The sequence below is a fragment of the Leuciscus leuciscus genome (genome assembly GCF_965113295.1).
Source record: "Leuciscus leuciscus genome assembly, chromosome: 8".
Taxonomy (NCBI): domain Eukaryota; kingdom Metazoa; phylum Chordata; class Actinopteri; order Cypriniformes; family Leuciscidae; genus Leuciscus; species Leuciscus leuciscus.
Window position 1 is genome coordinate 12685838 of NC_138732.1, and position 25555 is coordinate 12711392.

A 25555-nucleotide genomic window follows, 5' to 3' on the forward strand; every position below is an offset into this window, starting at 1 on the left:
AAACGACATAAGACAAAAACACCAGCAATATTCGGCTGTCAGCAACGGTACCACCCAGAAGTTTTGGACCCATTCACTTTTATAGTTGCTAGGGTTTTTAAATCATAAATTAATCATTTTCAATTAGTATATGAAGCTCTTCAGAACCTTTCAAAAAAACTATTACTGTTACTGACAGTGGCTACTAATACAAAATTGAAATACAATTAAGAATATTTTGGTGGATGTCAATCTCCACATGACATACCAGCAAATAGCTTTCTTACAAAGGAGCAGAGAGAGAGAGATGACCTGCGTCTCTCCTCTCATTTCCTCTACACGACCCCAGAAACCAGATCTAGGTCTGCTTCTAGACCTCAGCCGGCTGCTTAGCCCACACGCTCAGCTCGTTTAGCACTACTTGGCGTCATCATGCTTTTAAACAAACATGTATCGCACAAGAGGGCTTCGGGACGCTGGCTCATCAGGCAGTCACTGGGGTGACTAGTGTAACCGCTCATCAAAATGCACCTCAGGGTTTAACCACGTGATGTTAATCATTTTAATTGCGGCTTTGTTGGCGGTGGTGTATTTGCAAACGCATCAACTTGCCGTTTTGTCTAAGGCACACAGTGTGAGGAGCAAATGTTTTTTTGTTTAGTTAATATGTTAATAATGTGTTTGTTTGAGGTGTACATTTGTGCAATTTAATATAACTTGGCATGTGCGCTATATTCCAAACACCAAAAGGTTGTGTTTGTTTAGCTAAAGCATATGTTAATATTTTGTTTCAAGTGAAATTCTTTGTGATCCCACTTCCTTTTAGACTGGTTTGCAAGTCTTGATTGCACAGGCCTACAGCAATGCTATGAGTAACTGCTTACCTGATCAGCTTTGATAGTAAAGGTGCACTTAGGAGTAACAACTTGAACTTCACCAACAGTTCACATCAGCCACACAATGGAGTATGTATATAAAGGCTTAATCTAACGCAAACAGCTCTCAAAGCGGTCCATGACATAGTACATTTAACTCGTTTATTTCAAAAGAGCAGTGTGTGTAGGCACTATTTATCATTCATCACACAAAGTCAGGCCACTTGTTACAGCCAATGTTGGTGACCTGTTTTTGCAGCTTAATGTCACAACCATAAGCACATGAACATACAACACTAGAACAGTTCTGGAAGTAAAAATCCCATTCATAATTAGCTAGCTATTACATGTATCGTTGAATCATAATATAGTGATGTTTCCTGATAAGACAAAAATGACTAGATAATTAAAAAAAGTTTAGGTCAGTAGAATTGTGAACTATAATTGTTTTTGAAAGAAACATCTTATGTTCACCAAGGCTGCATTTATTTAATGAAAAAATTTAGTAAAATCAGTAATATTCTGAAATATCATTACAATTTAAAAATACAAATTTCTATTTGAATATATTTTAAACCTGTATTTATTCCTGTGATGACAAAGCTGAATTTTCAGCATCATTACTCCAGTCTTCAGTGTCACATGATCATTCAGAAATCATTCTAATATACCGATTTGGTGCTCAAGAAACATTTCTTATTAACGCAGTTTAATAAGGTTGTGTGGTTTAATATTTTTGTAGAAACTGTGATACAATTTTTTTTCCCGTTAGATGACATCTTATGATAATATATATGCCGTCATTGCGTAGTTTTTTTTTTCATTCTGCGTACTGTGAGCTTTTTACATTTGTTTGATTCGCTCCTACCCTCTGTACTCACATACTGCATTTTAATGTTAATGTTCACTTTAATGTGAAATATTAATTAAAACATGGCCCATTAACACCATAGATATGTATACATAGATTCAGGGCTTGACTAACTTTTTTGCTCACAAGCCACTGTGGCTAGTGGTTTTCCAAAGTTACTCAGCATTTTCACTGGCTACAATTTTGACATTGATACCATGGGGGAAAATCTGCCATATAGATCTTTTTTATATTATCTTATTATTTGGCAGCAGGTATATTAGCCTGCGGGCAGCACAATGGCTCAGTGGGTAGCACTGTCGCCTCACAGCAAGAAGCTGGAAACGTAGAGGTTTCGTATTGTCCAAAGCCCTATTCGCACGGGATAAGTATTACCTGGTGACCTCTAGTAATTTGTAATAATCGCGGAGATTGTCTGTGATCTTAATCCCATGCGAATCGGCCATGTCTGTAATTTGTAAAGTAAAAATTCCCCCGCAAATGACCTACCATATTTCGCCGAACACCGAGGTCCTGTGATAATATTAGTCCCGTGCGAATCGGCATCTCTGTGATTTGGCGGGTCGTTTATAATTTTGTCAATGTTTTTTTGTCCGCTTTTTTTTATCCATCTTTCGCGAAGAATGGAGATTGCGTTGGAGTGTTTTGATAGTATTTGGGTGCGGGGTCATGGCTATAGTCTACACTAGGGCTGCACGATATTGAAAAAAAAAAAAAACATTGCAATATTTAGAACATATTTCTGTAAGAATTTGGTGAACGTTCTACGCAATACAACGTGGCGGCGCTCTTAATAGATATTTGTTTGTTCATTAGGCTATAATTCCTAAAAATAAGTAAATGAAATCTCTCTCTCTCTCTCTCTGGTGCTGATGCAGTGACGCGTTCATGTAAATGGCACCTAAAAGCTGTCACTAAGAACCAGCAAAAGTAATGATTCTGAATATGTAAACTATTGCAATGAAACATTTTAATTGTTTATTAATAAACAAGTGTTTTCTGTGTCGGCTGCAAAGATGACGATAGGCTACTGACTCACGATCTTCGCAGTATCCTAATGAACGCGCTGGAGAGAAATGCACATTTAATTTAATTTTGTTTTGAATGGTTTTGTTTAAAAGTAGAGATTTCTGTAGATAATAGAATTTTTTTTTTTTTTACGTGTGTGAGGAGAGTAGGCTACCTTATATGCTGAGTTTCGGTTCATGGATGATAGCGCTGTTCAGTTGAGGCGCTGGCGCCCTCCGTGTCTTGAATATCTATATTTACTATTATTAAATCCAGGAAATTGGATAATAAAACACTGATTAAAATTAAGATACAATTAATACAAAACGAAATTTGTTTTAAAGAAAGGCTTTGTTCTTTCTGTTTTAGGTATCTGTGAAAGTTTTAAAGCAGTCTTTTAGTGCTGCGTTCAGAGCGGTCGCGTCCGTTATGAAGAACGGTCAGGTTTTCCTCATAAATGCGAACACGAAAAAGAAAAGAAAAAAAAAGATATATATTTATATATATATATAAAAAAAAGACAACCATCCACAACTTTATAACACTGCAGTTAAAGTACCTCTTTTTGTAGTCGAAATAGTCCCAAATAAGCGGATCGTATAGCTATAGGATTGCCAGTGAATGTTGGCTGTGAGCGGTGAGCAGCGGCACATTGTTCCATGTTCCTTACAGACATAGCAGCATGCGGTAAGGAACATTCTTCTGTTTATGTTATATCATACAGCTAGACCTATAATAACGACAAGATATTTCCAAGCAATAGCCAGTTGACATCATATCCGGGAGATATGTCAGTAATTTCGAGCAAAAAAAAATCAAAAAAAAATAAATCACAGGCTTCGTTTATCCCGTGCGAATGCGCCACACGAAATTCAGATGTGGGTGGGTAATTTCTAAATCACACGAGGTCCCCAGATAATACTAATCCAGTGCGAATAGGGCTTAAGTTAATTCAGCCAGTGCACATACCTGTATTTTCTTCCTGTTTTCGGTCGAAGTCCACAGTAGTCGATTGTCGAGTTCACACGCGTGATCATAGATACTAAACCTACAGTATGCGCGTGAACTCGACAATCGACTGCTGTGGACTTCGACCGAAAACAGGAAGAAAATACAGGTATGTGCGCTGGCTGAATTAACTTCATTTTTATTCATATCTTTCACACCTACTGCAGTCAGACTCACCACGTTCACTCTGAAGGAATCACTCACAATGGCTGGGCACTTGTAATGACACATCAAGGATGTTAAGAGGCTAAAAGCAGATTTAAAACGTGCCCCATTGAAGTCAACAGGGTGCAAATTTTAAAAAGAGGATAACTTGGTGTAGGCAACGCCGATTTTTGTCGTTGTTCTCTGTACTGACAGCACTCCAAATTTACAAAAAAATGAGCTCAATGTTAAAATTGACCGGAGTTCTCCTTTAAGACCTGAAAAATAACTTCATTTAGAACTGAGAGGCCGCAGATTTTGTGCTCACACCAAAAGTGCCCAAACAAAATCTGCGGGAATGAGTTCAATTATGCGCAATACGCACACTTTCAATTTAATGCACCCCTGCTGAAAAAGATCATTTCAAAAGAAAAAGAAAAAAATCTTACTAGCCCCAAATTTATGAACGGTAATCTTTAGGAGGAGTAAATAATTCATTCCAACCACAAAATCTGTAACCATCTTTTTTCCCCCCCCAATGTTTAAAAACATTTTTACATTGAAATGTTGTAATCATTTTGCAATCATTTTGAAGCTGTGTGACTTGGTTCAAGGCTCTTTATTGAAATTTTTAAATGCCTAAGGAGAAAAATTAAATGAAAAATAAAATACTTCCAGAAGTAAGGCCACCGTGAGAGTAGGTGGTCACCATTACGGTTGGTAACCATAACAAATATCACGTTTCAAGGTTAGCCAATCATAAAGGAGGTAATTTATACATTGACCCCTTTTGCTATACTATTTAGACTTCTGAGTCATGGTGGAAAATGGTCACGCAAAGCTAAATATTTTTAATGCAAGAAACTAAAAAACAAAACTAAAAACAAACAAAAAAAGCCTTTTAAATTGCTGACATCTAGTTTTACTGAAGGAACACAACATGCATTTGTATTATACTATATTAAACGATAGGCCTACTGTTTCTAGACGAACAAATGCACCAGGAAATTAAAATAATATCTTGACCCTTGCATGTGATCTTTCTAAATGAACAATGATTACAAGCAAAACGTGACAGAAGCCCATTACAACTAAAAACTGTTTTCTTTCCATGGCAGCTTACGCCGTAAAACACATACACATAAGCAAGCATGACTTCCCAGTCGCCATTCTAATGCTGCAGGAATGCAAACATTAACCTGGTCTGACAGTGGAGCTGAACGTTTAAAGCTACTGTTTTATCCACTGTACAAGGGACAGCCCTCTATATATAGAAAAGCTAGAAGTACTGATAAACAGTCCAGACATGAGACAGCAAAACTCAGTGTTGTTATTCACTGCAATAATCAGACTACAGCATTAATAATGAGTGCCGTAATGATCACTAGATGCAGATGGAACGATCAAGTAGATGCTTTTGGGTTTCAATGCTGAAAATCTGCAGTCTGAGAGTGACATCTCATCTGAATGATTGCGCTCTCACTGCAGGATGGGAGAAAAACCAAGCAACAACTTATCTGAATGTTACTAGGACAGAGCATCTTAAACCAATTCACATTGGATTCAAAACAAACCATTTGCTCATAATTAGGGTTGGGTACCCAACTCTGTACTTTTAATGGCACCGACCGAATTACGTCAGTACTACAGAGTAGCGATTCACATTAAATCAATCTGTGCCAAATTTCAGTACCTGAGAACGCATCTGGGCGAGAGAGTAAGACCATTTAAATACGAATCCTGCAAGTTCTGCGTGTCTCTGTGTGAATGAGTGGAGGAGACGTGCGGTTTCATTTACCCCCCCCCCCCCATACACACACACACACACACTCGCGGTGTCTCATTATATGAGAACATGAATGCATTTCCAGAGCCACTTTGAGAGTCATAATAATAAATTATCAAATTTATGTTGTAATTTGAACAGTATAAAGCTCAGTTGTGCCGCATGTTGTTTGACAAAAAAAAAAAGTTTAATTTCATATAAGAATCAATTAAATTAATGTTTTGTGTCTTAATTTGATTACTTGAAAATTCACAACACAGAATTTGTGGAAAACAAAACATTTCATAGAAATGAAATTTTTTTTTATTACTAAAATGGTTGTTTTTATTAATATTAAAGCATCACAGACAATGGCAGACAGCGACCAAGGCAGCTCTGGCATAATGTCAATAACACTTCTACAAATGAGCTTAGTTGACAGGTGAAACAGTTTCTCTACAGTTATTGAGGTAAACATGCCTAAATTACATGCCTTCTCAAAATCAGTTCATTTCATTGACACAAGCTGAACTTTTGTGGGCGAGTAAATAAATCACACAATTTTGGTGAACTATCTCTTTAACGTATACAGCAAGTGATTCAGCAGAAATCACATAACCACAGTACCTTCTCCTACCTCCTCTCTGCCTGCCATACATCACCTTACCAATCACTACGAGTACATAATGTAACTTGGACATAGTGAGCCGTTGTGGCGGCTGGAAAATGGCAACACTTACTCTTGTGTCAAATACAGCTCTCTAGTTTTAATGTGGTACTATATTCGTACAGTTCCTTCCTGCTCAGTCTTCAAAATCTTTTTCAAAATCTTCTTGATCCATCCATCCGTGGCAGTACAGTCTGTTCAAGAGCCTTATTAAACTTTCTTTTTTTCCTGACATTAAATATGAGCTCTGTTGTGAAATCTACCGAGATGCATTGCTGCCTACATATTTTTGTGGAATCTGTGATACATTTTTTTCTTTGATGAATAGAACATTCAAAAGAACAGCCTTTTGTAACAATATAAATGTTAGAACAGTTTGTAACAAATGTCTTTACTGTAAATTAACAATTTAATGGATCCTTGCTCAATAAAAAGTATTTATTTCATTATAATGAACACCACAAACAAGTACTAGGTAAAATAATTTATTTAATACACTTAACCATATTTTAATCACTACATTTTAGTATTGAATAAAATAAGTTTTTGTAATCAACAATTTAATGGATCCTTGCTCAATAAAAAGTATTTATTTCATTATAATGAACACCACAAACAAGTACTAGGTAAAATAATTTATTTAATACACTTAACCATATTTTAATCACTACATTTTAGTATTGAATAAAATAAGTTTTTGTAATCAACACTCTCTTTATCCACCGCCTAGAAATGTTAACCCTGTGTTCACCATGACAACCCTTTATGTTGTCAACCCTTTATGAGTTCAACCCTTTATGAAGAAAGAGTAACAAGCACAGGTGTGAGAGTGTGGCTTTACCTGACACGATTATTGCAGAACTTGGTAAACTGGGGCTGATTGAGGAATATTAATCTGGAATCTTCCTGGTCTGCTAGAGAAGTCTTCTCTGAAGTGTCTTCGGTCTTTTCATAACCTGAGACAAAGAAAAGAGGAAAAGATAGAGGAATAGTCAAATAAAAAATAAAGGATGCAAAAAAGGAGCATTAGGCTAGAATGAAATATCAGCTTTTGTTTTATAAAAGCAATGGCTATTTATGCTATGAAAGCTCAGATCTCCCAAACAGTGAAAACAAATCACCTTTAACAAGATTACATTAAAGATTATGTCTTTACCAAGTGTCAGACTTAAGACTTGACCCCATAACCTCTAGCTGAAGCCATTGTGCAGTATGTGGAGTAGCTTAGCTGCCGACATCAAGATGGTTATAACAAAAAAAAAATACATTTATAAAAAAGAATAATACACATTTTTATAAATAAACCATTTTAAATATTACTAAATAAACAATCTACCTGGATATCTGAATTGAGTGATTCTAGTGACCATGATAAACACACATTTATTTGTTTAAGTCATTATCAGGGCTGGTGACAGCCAGTGGAAAAAGAAATGTGTGATGTTACAGGCACACTGAGCCCAAGGGAACAGATGAATGAAAGAAGGGCAGCTCAAATTGATTCGCCTGCAGGCACAGGCACAGGCGCACACACACACACGCACGCACTACTGGTGGCTCAGTCTATTACAGGCCACACTTTAACTGGCTTAAGAGAATACAATTTGTGGCGTATTTGGAGTATGGGGAAAAAAATCCTTGCAATATACAAACCTATAACTTTACAAGAAACTTGGTTTTGATTCATCTGATGCAAAAAAAAAAATCAACCGGCCACAATTTGGAAAATGACTTTTAAAAACAAGCTGTCAAACATCAAAATCCATAGTTCCATATACAAAAACATAAATCAAATCAAATTCAACCAAAAATCAAGTTCAAATGAAGAAAAAAACTCTTGTTCTATTTACTTGCCCATTCCAAACACGTAAGCAGCTAGGCTATTTATAATAATAATAATAATAATAATAATAATCATTCATCATAAAGTTTCCTGACATTGTGATAAATGTTAACACATCAGCATACGAGTTTGTAAAATAAGGGTGAGTAAATAAAAGCAGTATTTTCCATTTATGGGTGAACTACTCCTGTGCAAAAACAGTCAAAGCAAAAGCAACACGACAGAAACACCCTTATAGTCTTTGTTTTATGAGAACAATTTGAACAAGGTGCACTGAGTAATACAGTCATTATCTTCAATGGAGGGTGTGTAAAGTCTAAACATGACTCTGTATCATCAATGGAGTGTGTGAAGTCTAAACATGACAATGCAACAAGAATTTTATACAAGACACATTTCACCTAAACGGTCTAATAGCTTATGAGTATTAACACTACACTCTTTTTAAAGGAGTTTTCCCTTCAAAGTGCTATTTTACCAGTTCAATGTACTTGACACGACTGAAGCTGTAAGACTGAATGTTTCACATACTGAACATGTCTGTGGCATCCTAAATAAAGAGGTCAAAGCTAAAAACATTTGAAGGAGTGTGTGTGTGTGTGTGTGTGTGTGTGTGTGTGTGTGTGTGTGTGTGTGTGTGTGTGTGTGTGTGAGAGAGAGAGTGTGTGAGAGAGAGTGTGTGTGTGAGAGCAAAAAAGTGAAAATGAAACTAAGACGTAGCAGACACTAAAGAGGTTAAAATAACTATGCTGAAAGTGACAGCCTATAGACAGTGAGGAAGTGAGACGTATAAGTGTAGCTGACGCTGTATGTGTGATTGTGAGTGGGTTTACTTAGCTATAGCTCCTTTGGAGAGGAAACTGATGTCAGAGGTTAGCAACATTTGACATAACTGATGTCAGAGGTTAGAAACATTTGACAAAACATCCCCATGTGCCCAAAGGGTACATTTTAAATAATTTAAATGAAGTAAATAACATTTTGGTTTTATTCTAGCAAAGCTTTGCCAAAAATATTGTATTTTAGGAAGTAGGTAGTACACAGTTCTCCACTGTTTGGGGAAATGGATGAATGTCCAATAGAAAGTGAAAATTCTGTACAATGCAGACAGACACATGATGTGGAGCAGGATTTTGGACACCAGAGATATACAAATATCTTATAACATTTCCCTTGTCACAGTTAAGGTTGGTTAAGCTTTATCTAGCAATATATTTATGGCTCGGTTGATTATAATCAACTGACTGATTTAAATCAAGCTTCATTTTGTTGAACAACTATTGATCCCAAGTCTATGCGGTTTTCAGTTGATGCATGAACAAAACTTCACCAAAATGTTTTTATAGAGTGCCTGCCATCCAATAAATTGCAATAACTTTTGTGCGTTGTTATTTTCGATATGAAATAAATCTCAGCTTTCAAATTCTATATAAATTGTATCACTAAATTCAAACATCTGATCATCTCTTCCTCTTTACTACTACTAGTTATAGTAGGTTGAAAAGTATCATGCCTCATGTAATCAATCAATCAATGTTTCAACTGCGAAAAGACGTCAAAAAAACAACGCCATATTAATTCACCCACAAACAACAATGGGTCTCATTCACTAATAATTGCATAGATTATTTAGTATTTGTACGCACAGGAGAACTTCTCACCCTTAATTCACAACACGTTCGTACGCACATGAATTTGTTCTTAACATCGTTCTGATGTTAGTGAATATGGAGTATTTTAAATGAGCGGCCACGTTCACGAGGTTAGTCATTTGAATAAAACACGTCCACTCCAAACCATCTCCATTTAAGGGCTTTCCACACACGCTTTCATTACAGCCTTTCGTCACTCTCAAACTTGCTGTTTGCAGATGGGTTCTTGCCCGATCCTCGAACAATGCCAAGTGTGCCATTTTCACTATAAACACCGTTTATACAGACCCAGATTACAGACCTCTCATTAACCAGATACTGTATACATATATACTAGGGGTGTAACGGTTCACAAAATTCACGGTTCGGTTAGATACGATACACTTGTGTCACGGTTCGGTACGGTACGTTTTCCATTGGCAACAGCAAAAATAAATAAATGCCAGAGAAATTTCCTTGAATACATTTTTTTTAAAAATTATTTTATTTAATGAAACTAACATCATAAAGTATGATTTTTTTTTTTTTGGGGGGATTTTTTTTACTGAGCAATAATGGAGCTATAGGCTACTTGACTCTTCTTATGAGCAAATAAAACAAAACAGCTCCTTGGACAAAATGTAATATTGTAGTAGTAGGCTAGTTATAAACAAAGGTTTATTTTAGTTCAGATTAACATTTGAGGGCAGCAATTGTATTCATAATGTCAAAATAAAACAGATGTAATGCTACTTGAAAGCATTATAGCCCACTATTCCTGACAAACTTCCATACCTTGCAGTTAGTGTTACTACAGCAAATCCATTCCACGGTGAATGTTGCTGATCTGTGGACACCGGCCAGTTCATTCATGGCACGATGTTTCTTCCTGGTTTCCACGTCAGCGCTGTTTGATCCGTTAATAACAGAGAAATGTGCATGTTTCTCACTAGATCTCGCAGCGATGTTATTACTTCAGTGGCGAATTCAAAAAGCATTTGAAATTCAAATGCTTTCTTTTCTGGTCTGGATCTCTTAGCGCTGTGTGGTGTTGCTTGATCAGGCTCGCGCATAGGCCTCGCGAGTCCCGCTTCACAGGTCAAAACTGATAAACGGTCCACACAAACACAATAAGAGTAGCTCAGTTTCGTTCCTTACATTGCATTTGCCAGTTGATGTTGTGGTCGCGCCAGCCTCTATGAGCGCGCTTGCCACCCGCGACGCGCCTTCATTTGAAATAACGAAATTTTGGTCGGCAGAAAAAATGGTCCAACGAACCGTTCGGTACGTGATGCGTACCGAAAACCGAACCGAAAGCCTCGTACCGAACGGTTCGATACGAATACGCGTATCATTACACCCCTAATATATACAGTATCTAACTCTTTAACTGTATATGATGGAATGTATTAGATAATTAAATTGTATTGTTCAAAAATTGTATTGTATAATTTTATATGTGGATTATATAATACAATTAACGCAACCTACTTCAATATAATTATATAGTCGTGTTAGGATGAAATATAACTTAACATGATTATAAGGCCATACCGAGCAAGTGCTTTTTGCATACGTGTGGTTTCAGTTGTTCCTATATTTTATCGTAAATTTATAATGTTTTATTACACAATTTTTGGTGAATTGTGATTCGTTCTTAAAATCGTTCGTAAGCACATTACACGCACAAGTGTGTGTGTGTGTGTGTGTGTGTGTGTGTGTGTGTGTGAATGAGACACAATGTTTGTAAACAATGCCACATTTACCTCATTCAATGTCCATAGCTTGTGGCCAGCTAGAAAAAAACATTACTCAAGAGAGCAGTATTTTGAAAAATATACGAGTATGCGCTATATTACATAGGGTTGGGCATCGACACAAATTTCACATTTAGATTTTGATTCACATTCTAATCTCTATTCAATATAAATCAATTAATTTGGATATATATCAGGTATAGTACAATAAATAAATAAAAAAACTCTACTAATGCTGTAAAACTATACAGGAAAGTTGGTACATACATATGAATGGTAAAGGTTTCTATCCAACTCGTTTTATTCGAGTTATTATTGTAATTATTATTATAAACAGCAATTGAATGTGTTGGACTATTGTTAGCTTCAACCTTCAATATTAATAAGAATAAGATCTAGCTTGACTTCATCTAATACCACACAATGCCCTTCTCAGTGAAAAAACTCTCCATGTGTAAACACAACAGCCCCATTCATGACAGTGCCCAATAAATAATTAATAATTGCGCTGATAAATAATGCAGATGGCACACAGTAAATTGGCTACACTCAACTTAGGATCACTGTTGTGCTATCAGGATATGCTTTCAGTACCACCCTTCACTTTTGACCTCTTGGCCTCAATTAAAAACAAATATGCCCATGATGGTTCACCATCTCAGTCAAGCCGTGTTACAGCACAGCAACTGTCCTAAATCTGACACCGGCAAGTCATTGAGGTTTGTAAACTCTGTTGATCAACCTACATGGACTTTGCAGGTCTGTGGACAGAGTACAACATCATGAATGCACTGTTTCAACAGCTGGAGGAGTGAAATACTGAGCACATGTTCCTCATCTGAAAGGAATTTAATGAATTTAAGGAGTTAACCTCCATTCCCTTTATAGGCAAAACATTGCTCTGTTTGTTTGAGTATCCTGTCACATCAATATTGTCTCAACCAACGGTGTGATTTTGGGGCGGGAATCACAGAACTATCCGTTTTTCCGACCAATAGAAGACAGACGAGTGTACAGGAAACCTGTTTAAAAACAGTCATTATTTTTGCGATTTCATGTTGCTGACGCACAAAATACTTCACATTCATTTAAAACAAACTGCCAAAATCTTATCAACCATCTACTGGTTTCAAAGATTATACGATATGTTGTATTTTCTAAACTCTAGGTTAAGGTGCTGTGTGCAACTACACAACATGTAACAGGAAGTAAGCGGACACATAAAAAACAGGCTTTTCAGAAAAAAAAAAAAAGTTTCCAACAAAATCGTCATGGTGGTTTGAATTCTCCACTAGTTAGCTGTTCTGAAAATGAAGTTCATGTGGGCTGTCATGAGGGAATCAAATATGATTCATTGTACAGCCATGCTTTTGATTTACCCATCCAAAATTTGCCAAACTCTGTGACATTCCATATTATACAGAAAATAAAATTTTGACTGGATTCCACGATTTGGTCCGTGTTTTCTAGTCACAGAAATCATTAGGCTCTACGTGTTAACAGTAATTTAAAGAGAGCTCTTCAGGTCCATTTAATACATAACAAAATATTTTACATATATAAAAATATAAAACACAGCAGTTAATACTTTAGTATCGTTCTAAACGACTGCAAGCCATTTTCAAATTTTATTAGTGTGCGAGTATAAGTACTTAACTAGTATTAAACAGATGACTATAACCTTAAGATTCATTCAAGAACAATGTATTCATTCATTTTAGGGTGTCCTTGGCATCAAAGTTTGAAAATCCCTGGAATCAGTACTTACTGACAGTCAATTCGATTGGAATTCAGTCTGCTTTATTTTGTTTAATTTTTTTGAATGCTTTCAATTATAAACTGCTTGTAGTTTTGGTAAGCTACAGCTTTCCCAACCTTAATATCACAGCACTGTCAATAACCTGTAAATTTGGGTCACTTTGTCCGAGCTCCAAACTATAAACAGCAGCGATTGATCAGATCACCGGCGCCACCCCCATGGCTGCACAGACAATAAGGGCAGCAGACGCCAACGAAATGAAAGAACAACCATAACAAAACCACGACTGTGTCATGCAGACTCCTAGAGGGGTGCTTATGGGGGTTATTGCACACATTTACTCTGTTTATTAGAGACATGTAAGACTCAAATGATACAAAAACACTCATCCACATGCTTTTGCACATCCCTTGTTGTTCTGCGTTGTGAGTCAACTGATACGTTCATGATCACATTCTGTCATCTAGCCAGCCGTGACGATAAATAAAAATAACACAGATAGTAAGCGAGCGAGAGAAAAAAACAGACGTGAATCATTAATCTGAAAGCCATGATTCACAAAATGCATAATGACATGTGCTGAGGGCAGCAGCTGAGGGGGGAGGCTGTAGTGATCAAGGCCAAGGGTTTTCAATTAAGCACAAGTACTTAAGGGATTATAAACACGAGTTAAAAAAAACTGTTTGCTCTTTAGGGCTGAAAGAGTCCGGATCAAACAGGAGGGATTTCCCTGCTGAGATGCAGGGTGCTCTCTGTAGGCGTAGTACAGTGGCCAGTGGAGCGGAACGGATGGAGAGCTGAGGAGATACATGACATACAGCGGCAGAGAGGAAAACGTGAAAACAGGAATTCCGGATGGCATGGACACACGTGGGCTATGAGTCAGGGCTCTTGCGGGTGACCAAAGGCTATGATCTCAATGCTCTCTCACATTTGGAGGTTGAGGTTTCAGAGTGCAAAGAAAGTGAGGAGGGACTCGGCCCAAGTCTAAGGGCAATGTGAGAAGATGCTCATTTTGGTTAAATTGATTACTAAAGGGCCAGTTCACAGAAAAGAAATAAATAAATATAAAAAAAAATATATATATATATAAAAAAAAAATGTTTTATATTTAATTTTATTTTAATTGTATTTCATTTTAATTAAATATATAGAAAGCTTGAAATGTCTAGTTTTAAACAAAACAATTAAAAACCGAAAAGAAACCGACTACTGTCTGCTGCTTATGTAGGCTAATCCGTGTGAAATGTACATTTCTCTCTATAGGCGATTAGGCGCGTTCACTACCTACTGCGAAGATGGCGAGTTAGCGTCGTCAACTTCATCTTTGCAGCCGATATTGACACAGAAAAAACGTGTTTATTAATAAACAATTAAAATGTCTCCTTGCTATATTTGACACATTCATAATCATTACTTTTGCCGGTTCTTTGTGACAGCTGTTAGGTGCGTTATTGGCAGTGTCACCCTCTGGTTACATGAACGCTTCACCACCGCATCAGCACCGGGAAAACAAAATGTAGACAATCGCCCAACCTATTTGATATTCTATAATTAAATCAACTAATCGAATATTCGAATATTACCAATCACACATTTTTGTAAAAATGTTGACGAAAATGGTGTTTTTCATGATCAATCTGTTTTTTTGTTTTTTTTTAACTGAAGCTGAAATAATACTGACATATTGCTGCCAAAGTACCCACACCTAGTGGAAACTTTAATTATCATATTACTTTAATCCAGTTATCGCAGTGGTACAGTTCAATAAGGAAACGACTGTCCTGCATCTTGATGACCAAATCTGAAAACGGAAATTTGATAAGAAGCTTTCAAAGGCTTGTTGCCTGCAAGTTTGTGCGCTCCAAGAATTGAGTGACAACGCACTGGAAAAAGGGATTAAACGGAAACACATCTGCTTACGTTGATATCCCAGCACAACTCAGTGTGCCAAAGGTTCTTCAGAGCCAAAGATTGACATCCGTTGAGACTGAGATAGGTCTTGACAGCCCTAGCCAGTGTTGTCAGTGTTAACTGAAACTACAGCTCATTTTCATTCATTTAAATAAAGCAGAAATAACAAATTAGATGAAATCCTTAAAATGGCTGAAGTACTAAAATTAATTAATAAATAAATTAAAGCTTAACAGAAATATTAGAAAAAAACAACAAAATTACTAAAAATGAAATGCAAATGAAAACTGAAAATATGAAAAATCGAATTCAAATTTAATAAATACTATAATAGTATAATACTAAAACAAAACTAGCGGAAGCACACATAGTCCCCAGTGGGACTAGACCAAGAGGAAGCTCCATGTTAAAACAGGAAAGGGCTGGTAAGGTGGCTGGGTAATTAAAACCACAACAAGCAAAAACAGCATCAAGAGAAGCTTTACGAGCATGGAAATAGCACAGTTGTTATGTAATGGGACCCTTTCTTCCATCCCCTCACCAACTTATTCCAGGACTGAAATATATTTTCTATCATGTCTCTAACAAGCTAATGCATCATATGAAAGTACCCCCTAAATTACCCTAACAAAATTCATGTTGCTGTTATACCATTTCACTTCTTGTATTCCCCAATTCCTCTTCTTGTATTCCCCAATTCCTGTGACACTATATTGTTGCTCTCTCTCAGCTATAGATGAAGGTTACTAAAAATAGTCCTCTTTACCTCCCCCCTCAATGTTTTGATCAACAAGCCACCACACGATCTATGCCCGGCCATCGCGGGTGAGTTACGCAACAGCCCACCCAATGACCGCACAGGATGAGAGGCTTATTGGATTCCCCGAGGCTCAGGAGGAACTTTCCAATAGCACAGGCTTATATAGGTAGCCCAGCTGGAGCCTGAACTTCATCTGGCGTGATACCGGTGCTAATCCTGCTAGTACTCAAGAAGTGCTGGTTATATGAGGCATGACTGGCCGCTAAACTGCAGCAGATGCTAGCTCCAACAGTGCTAATGTAATCCAACCATGGGAATGAAAAGGGACCAAATGATACACACTGTTGCTATTTAGGCTACAACTAATGGACACCATGACGACAATAGCAGCAAACATTAAAATGGCTAGTATAAATTTCACAGGCATTTTAACAGGTGTCCTCTGAATCTGCATGCGAGTCTTAAGGGCTTCCCCTGTTTTACCATCTATTCTTGTTGAGGTGAGATGTAAATAAGCCGTGGGGTGCTGCAAGGGCGAGAATTAGGTCCAATAATTTCAGTAAAACTGTACACCTCAATCATCACCCTTGTTTTCGTAGGCTTAAAACTGAAAACTAATGCAGAGCAGAGGAAATGTATAAGCTGGAAATTGTTGTCATCTCTTGGCTCGGGCAGAGAGGCCGGGGGTCAAGACTCAACCTGAACACGAGCAGAGACAGCTGGCCCAGCAAATACGACAGCAGGAACTGGAGGTGAGACGAAGGGCACAACAACGGCATGGTGAGGGCAAGTGCCCTTCTTTCCTGTAAATAAATGGTGACCAAATGAACCCATATCATGGGACATAACAGCAAAAAAATATACTAAAATGAGCACTTAGACCTATATATTGTTGGGGAAGCTACTTCGCTGCTGTAGCTTGACAAGCTATTCCTAATTTAAAGTAGTTAAAATGCAATGACTTGAAAAAGTTTCTACAGCACTACTAAGAAATAGTACATAGATGCTAATTGGGTGTAACATCCCCTTAAATTAAAATGATCATCATCAATTATAAGATTATATAAAATATGGCATAAAAACTATTAGGATCATAAAATTTTAACATTTACAGGAATAAAATAAGTACATTTATACTAAACAGAACTACAAAAAAAACTAAACTAATCTTGCTCCAAAAATGAACAACACAGTACTGTTCATAAAGGTGCCCAAGCAATGAATCAGCATTCAGCAAATCTACTTTTTAAACAAAACTCAGTATTTATTTATTTTTTGTTGTAGTTTGTTTGTTTTTAAAGAAATGAATACTTCTATTCTGCAATACCTTCTTACATTGGTCAGTAAATACATTGTTGCAAAAGATTTCTATTTAAAATGTTCTTTTGAACTTCATTAAAAGAATCGTGAAAAAAGTCTGCATGGTTTCTACAAAAAAATGTTAATCAGCCCATTGGTTTGCAAAATTAATAAGAAATGTTTCAGCATTATTATTTTAAAATATATTAAAATAAAAAAACAAAAAATGTGATAAATTAATGTTAAAAAAAGACACTAAAAACTTTAATGGTAGTGTAATTAAAATGAACAAACCATTTATACAAACCAGTTCTCTAAAGCGTTTGCGAAAATCCATCCACTCAAATGAACCAGTAAATGAAACCCTAAGCAAAATTCCATGAAACACATTTTAAACATTACTGACACACAATTATAAGTGGTGTCAAGTTTTTAGAAATAAGTTTTTGCTTCAAGTTTGAAATCAAATCTTTTGGCAAACAAAACAAATATTAAATCCAATATGGATGTTTGAGCTATAATTACGTGCCGGTTCGGTCATCACACTGGAACTGGAAGGTCATGTTAACCACAATGCATTGTTGTATATACAGTGTTGTCATCTGGCTATTCTATACAAACAGAAAATTTGCATATTTTGCCAAGTACATACTATTTCTTGTTGGAATTCCAAGTGTTATGCCATTTTAACCATTCAGGGTTCATTTTACTAACTTTACTTTGATGGACAACAAGTTCTCTTATCAAAATAAATATGGACATTAGGGTTTTTTAATAAAGGATCAGGGTGAATTTACAGAGGATTCCTCAACATCTTTGCCTGGAAATCCAACAACAACATAGTGAGTCTGCATATTAAGAGGGCTTCCCATTTGATCCAATGCACTACCACATTAAGGACAAAATCCTGTATAATTAATGACTGCAGTAGGAGCTGGGAGAAAGGAGGGTCGTAAGCTCAGAGTGAGGAGACAGTGACTGATGCCGTGACTGTATTTCACACCCCTACTGAGAAACAAACTGGAGAATGCAGTAAAGGACAATGTCATGGAGACACCACTAAAATTAACCTAAATAAGCCCAAACTCAGTGCAGCAGTTATTAGAACAACCAGAAAGTCCTCCTCTTGCTCAAGAGAATGCGGTGACTTCAATGGTGCAAGAAATCAGAGCATCAGCTCGGTTGGCTGTAAAGCTGCTTGCACAATACAATGTACTGCTTAAGTAGTACAATACAAAACAATAACACTGGCATGTAAAAAAAAAGAAAAAAAGTCTGTATCTGTGTATTATTAATACTGCACCGTAATCATAATGGAGCAGAATCAAAATCATTTTGTTGAAACCCTTACTCAGTTCCAGGAGGAGATTCCTGATAAAGTAATCTTGTATTTCACAGTGCAGAGTGGCTTTCATTGTATTCTGCTCCTTCCATTTCACATCTCTTTTCCTCTAGAGACAGTGACGTTCAGGCTCAGTGTCTGACACACATTTCTCTATGTGATCTTCTCGTAGTATTCCCTCGTCGGCGCACTGCCTCCCTCTGCACTAATTTCATTAACTGCAGGCTAGTCACGCCTCAGCTAAACAGATGCCAACAAACAGTCAGCCAGACACAAGAACAAGCTCCCGATCAGCCTCCTGATACCTCTTACTCTCATCGTTTTACTGAATTTCCTTGCTTTCCATGTCACCCTCTCCCGCTCCACAGATCTGCATTTTGACCTTGATATTCTCTCTTCCTATATTTTTAGTCTTTTTCTAGTCCTTTTCCATTAATAGTAGGGATGTAACATGTACACAAAACTGACAGTTCGGTACGTATACCTCAGTTTTGACATCTCGATTCGGTTCAGTACAGTAGGGGGGGAGAAAACTAAACAAAATTGTTTCTAATCGAATAAAACGCAGAGCATATTGCGATTATTGGTGGTGGTTAAGCTACAAAGCTGTGTTCGTCTTGTACACATAAGACACGAAAATTCGCGGAACGAATACGTGTACGGTTTCACCCCTAATTACTATTTAATCAAATGTCAAGGAAGAAAAATTAGTTTTGTGACATAAGGTAAAGTGAGGCTGCCCAACAATGGGCTAGGGCTGGGGAGCTCGGTACGCCATGAGAGTTTTTTCAGTTCAGTTTGAATATTGTTACACCCCTAATTAATAGAAATTATTATTGCTAAAGAATAATATCTCAATATTTTCAGCATTTTGTCAATATTTCATTAATGTACCTGATGTACATAAATATCATACATGCACGACTTGCTCTTCATTCAAACAAACAATGAGCTGTTCAAAGAATAAAAAAAGAACCGACCAATTCAAACAGCATTTTTGCTTTTTCATCCAGATACTATGAAAACACTTGATGATAACCATGATGGCACTCTCAAACTCATGAGTTGCAACATAGAAAGGATAATGAAATGAATCTACTTTAGGAAAATTAGTGTCCAAAGTTAAATTTAATCCAGTCACAATATTTGCATATTATCATGTATATTATTTCAATATATCATCCATCGCTACATCAGCTTTGGACTTATTTTGGCTCAGGTCTGCTTTGGAGGTCACAGGCAGCCTATGGTTGCCAATGCCATGAATATAAGAAGGAATGAGAACAGGTGTGCCGACAGTCACCTCTCTCTGAAAGAAAGGAGAAATAACGAGAGAGAGAGAGAGAGAGAGAGAGAGAGAGAGAGAGAGAGAGAGAGAGAGAGAGAGAGAGAGAGAGAGAGAGAGAGAGAGAGAGAGAGAGAGAGAGAGAGAGAGAGAGAGAGAAATGACAAACTGTGAGAGACAAAGAGAGTAATAGCAAGTGAAAAAGGAAGCCAATGGGGAGGAAAAGAAAGAGAGTGAGTTAAAAGAGAGCGCGAGAGGGAAGTGTCACCAGAGGGGAAGCCTCCGGGGGCAGGATCAATGGTGGCAGGAGCTGTAATGAGGTTGGAGGGAGGCCAGATTTCAGGATTATTGCTTGTGTCAGCCAACAGACAGCCAGCCAGAACAATGGCACAGGGGTCACGCACTCCAGAGGGGTGCCCGCTGGAGGAAGAGGGGCACAGAGTCCCTATTCTTGACTTGGCACTCTCTGATATGGCCTGAAAGACTATTTGTGCGTGTTAGAGACTGGCCAAATGCAGTGGGAAAGAAAGATAGCAAAAGGGAGACAAAATGTGTGTCATTCTTCCTTTGGCACACAGAGACATTTCTCTCCGAAAAAAGAGACATTATGTTGATAGCATCACTTCCTGACGGCAATGCCTTATTTTGACATTCTGTCATGAATGATTTCAAAACTCTCGTATTTAGATATTGGCACACGTTTGCCACATGACAACGTTACTGAAAACCATTATTTGTATTTGATATACGGATGAATCATAGACTGTAAAAAATAGGGATGAATATATAAAAAGTAAAGAAAAGAAAAAGAAAAGAAAGAGAAAAGAAAGAGAAAAGAAAAAAAGAAAAAAGAAAAAGTAGTCCATCGAACTTGAATGCACAATATTGCTACCATATTGGCTATGGTCTAATATTATGATTTTTATTTATTTATCAGCATCAGACAATTGATATTGGATTTTGAATTATGTATGCTCGTTTCCCCTATTTTTACATTTAAGTTACCATTGCAATCAACTAATGCTCACTTAAAGTTAAAACAGGTAAACATAGATCCATTAGAGTGTAAGTTTCTCGTGCAGACCTATGGCACATGTGCTGACCAACATCATCCTCAAATAACATTTAGAGAAAGCAGCCAATTAAAATGACAATAAGTCATACCGTACATTCACAATGCGTCTTCCATATAGTTTCTGGCCTCTCTTCTGATTTCGCAGCTTTGTTTGTGTGTGTCTGTTGAGAGTGGGTTTGACTTTTGAAGGATTACAGAGGCGCTGCTGTCAACACCAGTGATATTAAATGGATGCAGTGGCATTATGACAGAAACAACAGAGAATGCCATTACCATACATGACCTGTTTGGAGCTCTAATCACTCAAGGCATATAAAAAAAAAACATATCCTGGCAGGCCGGACAGCTGACAGGGGGGCGAGGCGGCATCTGTTGAATTGAATGACACAAGGCCATGTCTGATCCTGAACATTAAAACACCAACACGAGAGAGAAACAGAGAGAGAGAAGAAAACAGCAAATCCATGGCTTGATGTTGGTAGTTCAGTGCAAGGCGGCATGTATTGATTAAGTCCTCAAGGGTGATGGGCTGAAATCGCTGCTTTCTATCACTGAAGTCTCCGAGACTTTTGTAACAGGCTGTGAAATTGGGCTACTAGATCAAAAATATACCCAGAAAACCTGCATTGAAGGTTTTTTTCCCAATAAAGAACTACAATGTCTATGATTACTGTAATCTAACACCCCAGACCTCCATGATGACTAGCTTATTTCAGTGTTTCCGCTGCAAAATCTTCACTTGATCAGTAATATCACGACATTCACTTACACATGGCGACCGGCGGCGCTGCTAATGTGGTGGCTCTGAATCCACTTGTTGACAAGAAAGGAGGAAAGAGCCACATACGTATGGAAATATTTTCGATTAGGCTAATGTCACGTTGCCATAAGGGGCCGTTCACATAGCGCGTTTTTTGCGCGTGCCAATTCGTTATTTCAAATGTAGAATAATAGAAGCGACACGGCACGTTTTTACAGGCGCGCCACTGTTCATGGTTGCATAACAACGACAGACGCCACGGGAGAGCAAGCGCTTGCGGAAAGGAGAAAGTGGTACAACTGCGAAATTGGTACCGAGAACCGTGGATTTTCACTGGTATTGGTACCGAATACTGAAATTTTGGTACCGTGACAACACTATTAGGTAATTATAAATAGGCTAATCACAAACAGACCTTTTCTACTTTTAAGGCATTAAACATACTGTAGGCTACATTCTCTTATCACTAAGTAGAAAGAGTAGAGTATCCTTAGAGATCTTCTATGAAAAGCCCAGAAAAATTAAGTGCTCACAGACTGCGTGTGGCCTTTGCCATTAAGATAAAATTTTCAATAAATTGTAAATAATCTTTTTCTGGGTTGTGCCGTTTAGTTTTTCGCCTATCAATTTCTACCTTATAGCTTAAAATTAACAAAAGAAAAGAAAAGCTTGAAAATTACAAAATGAAGGTTTCTGTTTGTGACCAGTTCAAAGTACGTGCTGCAATAATCATGTCTTGAATCTGTTTATGGTATGTCATATTTGTATGTCTCAAAATGTCCATTTCTATCCACAAAACTTGCCAGATGTCATGGTTTAAGGTCTTATTTTAAAAATATATATTTTTTTTTTTTAAACGCGCGGCTTGGTAACAACGTCCGGCACATAACAGCACCGCTGCTGGAATCATTTCAAGGGGAAACACTGTATTTATACAAAGTCTGTTTTTTCAATAATTAGAAGAAACAATCAAGTCTGTGGTCACGTTCACACAGCAGCAGAATACGGTTGTCAGAATCCTTCATACGGGTACATTCACACACAGTTCAGTTATTTACGGGAGTGACAAATGCATTCCATAAATCTATAATATTCTAGAAGCTGCTCTGCACTGCACAAATGCATGTCTGTGTATTGCAGGTTTTCATCTGGTTGTGTGGTGACTTGGATATAAGAGGGTTTTAGATCCAATCACTGTTCTCCACCTGTCAGCTGCTCCTGTCAGCTGTGTGCTACGCCTACGTGCGACTCAAATGCTCCACATTCTACTCCTATATAAACGCTAATGTTGGTTAATAAAGATTTGACAGATTAACTTGTGGCTTGACTGGACTCCTGTTGTGTTAAAAGTAGGGCTGTCATAGTTAAAGGGATGCTTCAGGATTTAGCATTAAGCTTTGTATCAGTAGAAAACCCGTAGTGTTTTCGAATTACCTTGCTTTCGTTCTTTCCGTTCTCCCACGTCCCTGCGCCTCGTCCTGCTCGCCACAGTAAACATAATGAATGGCGACTGTAGAACGCAAAAGCCGAACCCAGGACATTTTGGGTGATCATTTTGGGTGAATCCCGGGCAGACTCGTCACGGAGACTCACTAGCCTAGTCTTGTTGTTTAACTGCGCTCTCTTACCGGTAGGCGTGGCTTGGGAGTGGCCTCATAGAGCAGTGAAGCAAGTGCATTCTGGGAGTTGTTGTCTTTCATCCACATAAGCCAAAAATACATTTTCTGGCTCTTCTCAGTCTAGATGGCTCCAAATTAAAAAATAATTTCACATTTCTACTACATAAATGACCCATTTTAAATACACATTCATCTTTCCAGAGGTGAAGTATCCCTTTAAAGCATGCGATGAATTTTTGTCCAGTTTAACGCGTTAAAATATTTAACACAGCATCCGTTTTTTCTGTCATCCTAAGCTAGCGTTATATTATATGATCACGCTCTTATTCATGCAAATGCTTTTAAACCATTCAAGTGCGACAAGAGTGTCATGACACACACACAAACGACACACAGAAAGACGCGTGCCAGTATCTTGCGCACAGACAGCGCGCCATAGAGTTCTCTTTTGCGCTTGAATGAACAACACACAATTAGCCTATATGCCAAAAAGTCAGTTTTATCAAGTATCCTCACAAGAGCAGTCTTAAATGAGTTAAATAACGTCTTAAATGAAAGTTATGAGAGAATGAGAAGCGAGTCAGATACGCGTCTCTGTCAGCAGCTGCAGGTCTTAAAGTGACAACAGCCACTAATTCTATCTCTCAATAAAGTTAATCAAAGAACAAAGGTAACAGAGAAAATGATGCACTGCTCTTGACTAAAGAGCTTAAATAAGGATTAATCTATATAAGTTCACTTAAAGCCTAATAAATGTTTTAAATGGGGGGGGGGAGATAATTTTCATCCATACATCAGTAGCTGTATTAGGAAAAAGATTCCATTAAACAAGTATTTAAATTATACTGCATGTTGTTTCTACATTAATTTGGAGATTAACTGTGTAATTTTTACATTTTAAAATATATTAAAAACGTATAATAACGTTAGTGTTTTTAATTGTGATTAATCACAGAAAAAAAATGTGTGATTAATCTATGATGATAAATAGCTGATGATACCAGGCAAAATAAAAAAATAATAATACTGAAGTATTGAAACTGTTGCTCATGTACATTTCACCAGAACCATAATAAACAGACTCTACAGCTCCAGCAGCCATTTGGTTAGCATAAGGGGGCTAAAGCACATAGTAAATGCCAGGTAATCCCGACGGGGTGCCCCAGGAAAAGTGACCTGGCTTAAAGTTAATCGGAGTAGAGGACACCAAGATGCTAAGGCTGCTTAATTAGTTAAAGAGACTGTAATTATTTCCCCAAGAAACAGGGATGGTGTAATGAGGACATTTGGTCCAGCCATGTGCTTTAGTACCAAATCTGTCTTGATGTATTCTGCTCAATATGTGCGGATGAATAGGTTAAAATGTCATGAGTATGAATGTGTGACAAAGTGAATGTGTGTGCAATGTGCATGCTTCCAACATGAATAACATAAATAAATCCATATGACCGTTTCAAATAAGGCATCTCCCACCATCTGCATCATTCATCTAGCCTGGATTAATATTTAATAGCACACGCTATATAATATGCATTCATGAAGCCACATTCTCATCTTGAGAGAATTTAACTGCTCTATGAACAGAGAGCAGAAAATATGACTACATCAGATAGTAACCGCTGATTATGAGCATCCACAGCTGAATTAACTAGGATCAAGTGGAAATGAAGAATCAACTTCCATATCCATCCTAGACCAGCAAGAGCAAGGCGACTGAATAATGATTAAGACCCAGAATCCCTCTCCCCGCTCACTCTGTTCCCTTGAGGCTGAGCTGAAACTAACTAGGACTGTCTGAGGGAAGGGAGGAGGGGCGGGAAAATGAAGGATTAACATGGTGATCACTAAAGAGAGAGGAAGAGATTCATGAATGATGAAGCATATTTTCATGCACCATGTGTACAATCCATTCATAAAAAAACAAATCAATAAAAAAAACAACAATAGACAGGATTCTGTGCGCACACACACAATCTCAACTGACTCTTCAATTCTCATCCAATATTACATCCAATATTACTTGCTTTTGAACACCCAAAATGTAACCAAATAATGATCACTACTTATAATAAATTTCCAATTACAAATATTTTAAACCACACATGGCCAAACATTTAATCTTAACGCAGCATAATCAGGCAAACAAATATATGCTGAAAGCTCTGCAGATTTGCATGTTTAAGAAATATTTCTT

The 25555-nt window shown here is 37.3% G+C and overlaps 1 protein-coding gene across 4 annotated transcripts in view; it reads right to left on the minus strand.

The window, feature by feature from the left end:
* The window catches only part of atp8a1 (ATPase phospholipid transporting 8A1), a 126399-nt gene that overhangs the window by 95393 nt on the left and 5451 nt on the right, over positions 1 to 25555 (minus strand). For all 4 annotated transcript variants that reach the window (XM_082178188.1, XM_082178187.1, XM_082178186.1 and 1 more), the window contains exon 2: positions 7159 to 7273. In XM_082178188.1, coding sequence (XP_082034314.1) covers positions 7159 to 7273 — 115 coding nt within the window. The remainder of the gene's footprint in view (positions 1 to 7158; positions 7274 to 25555) is intronic.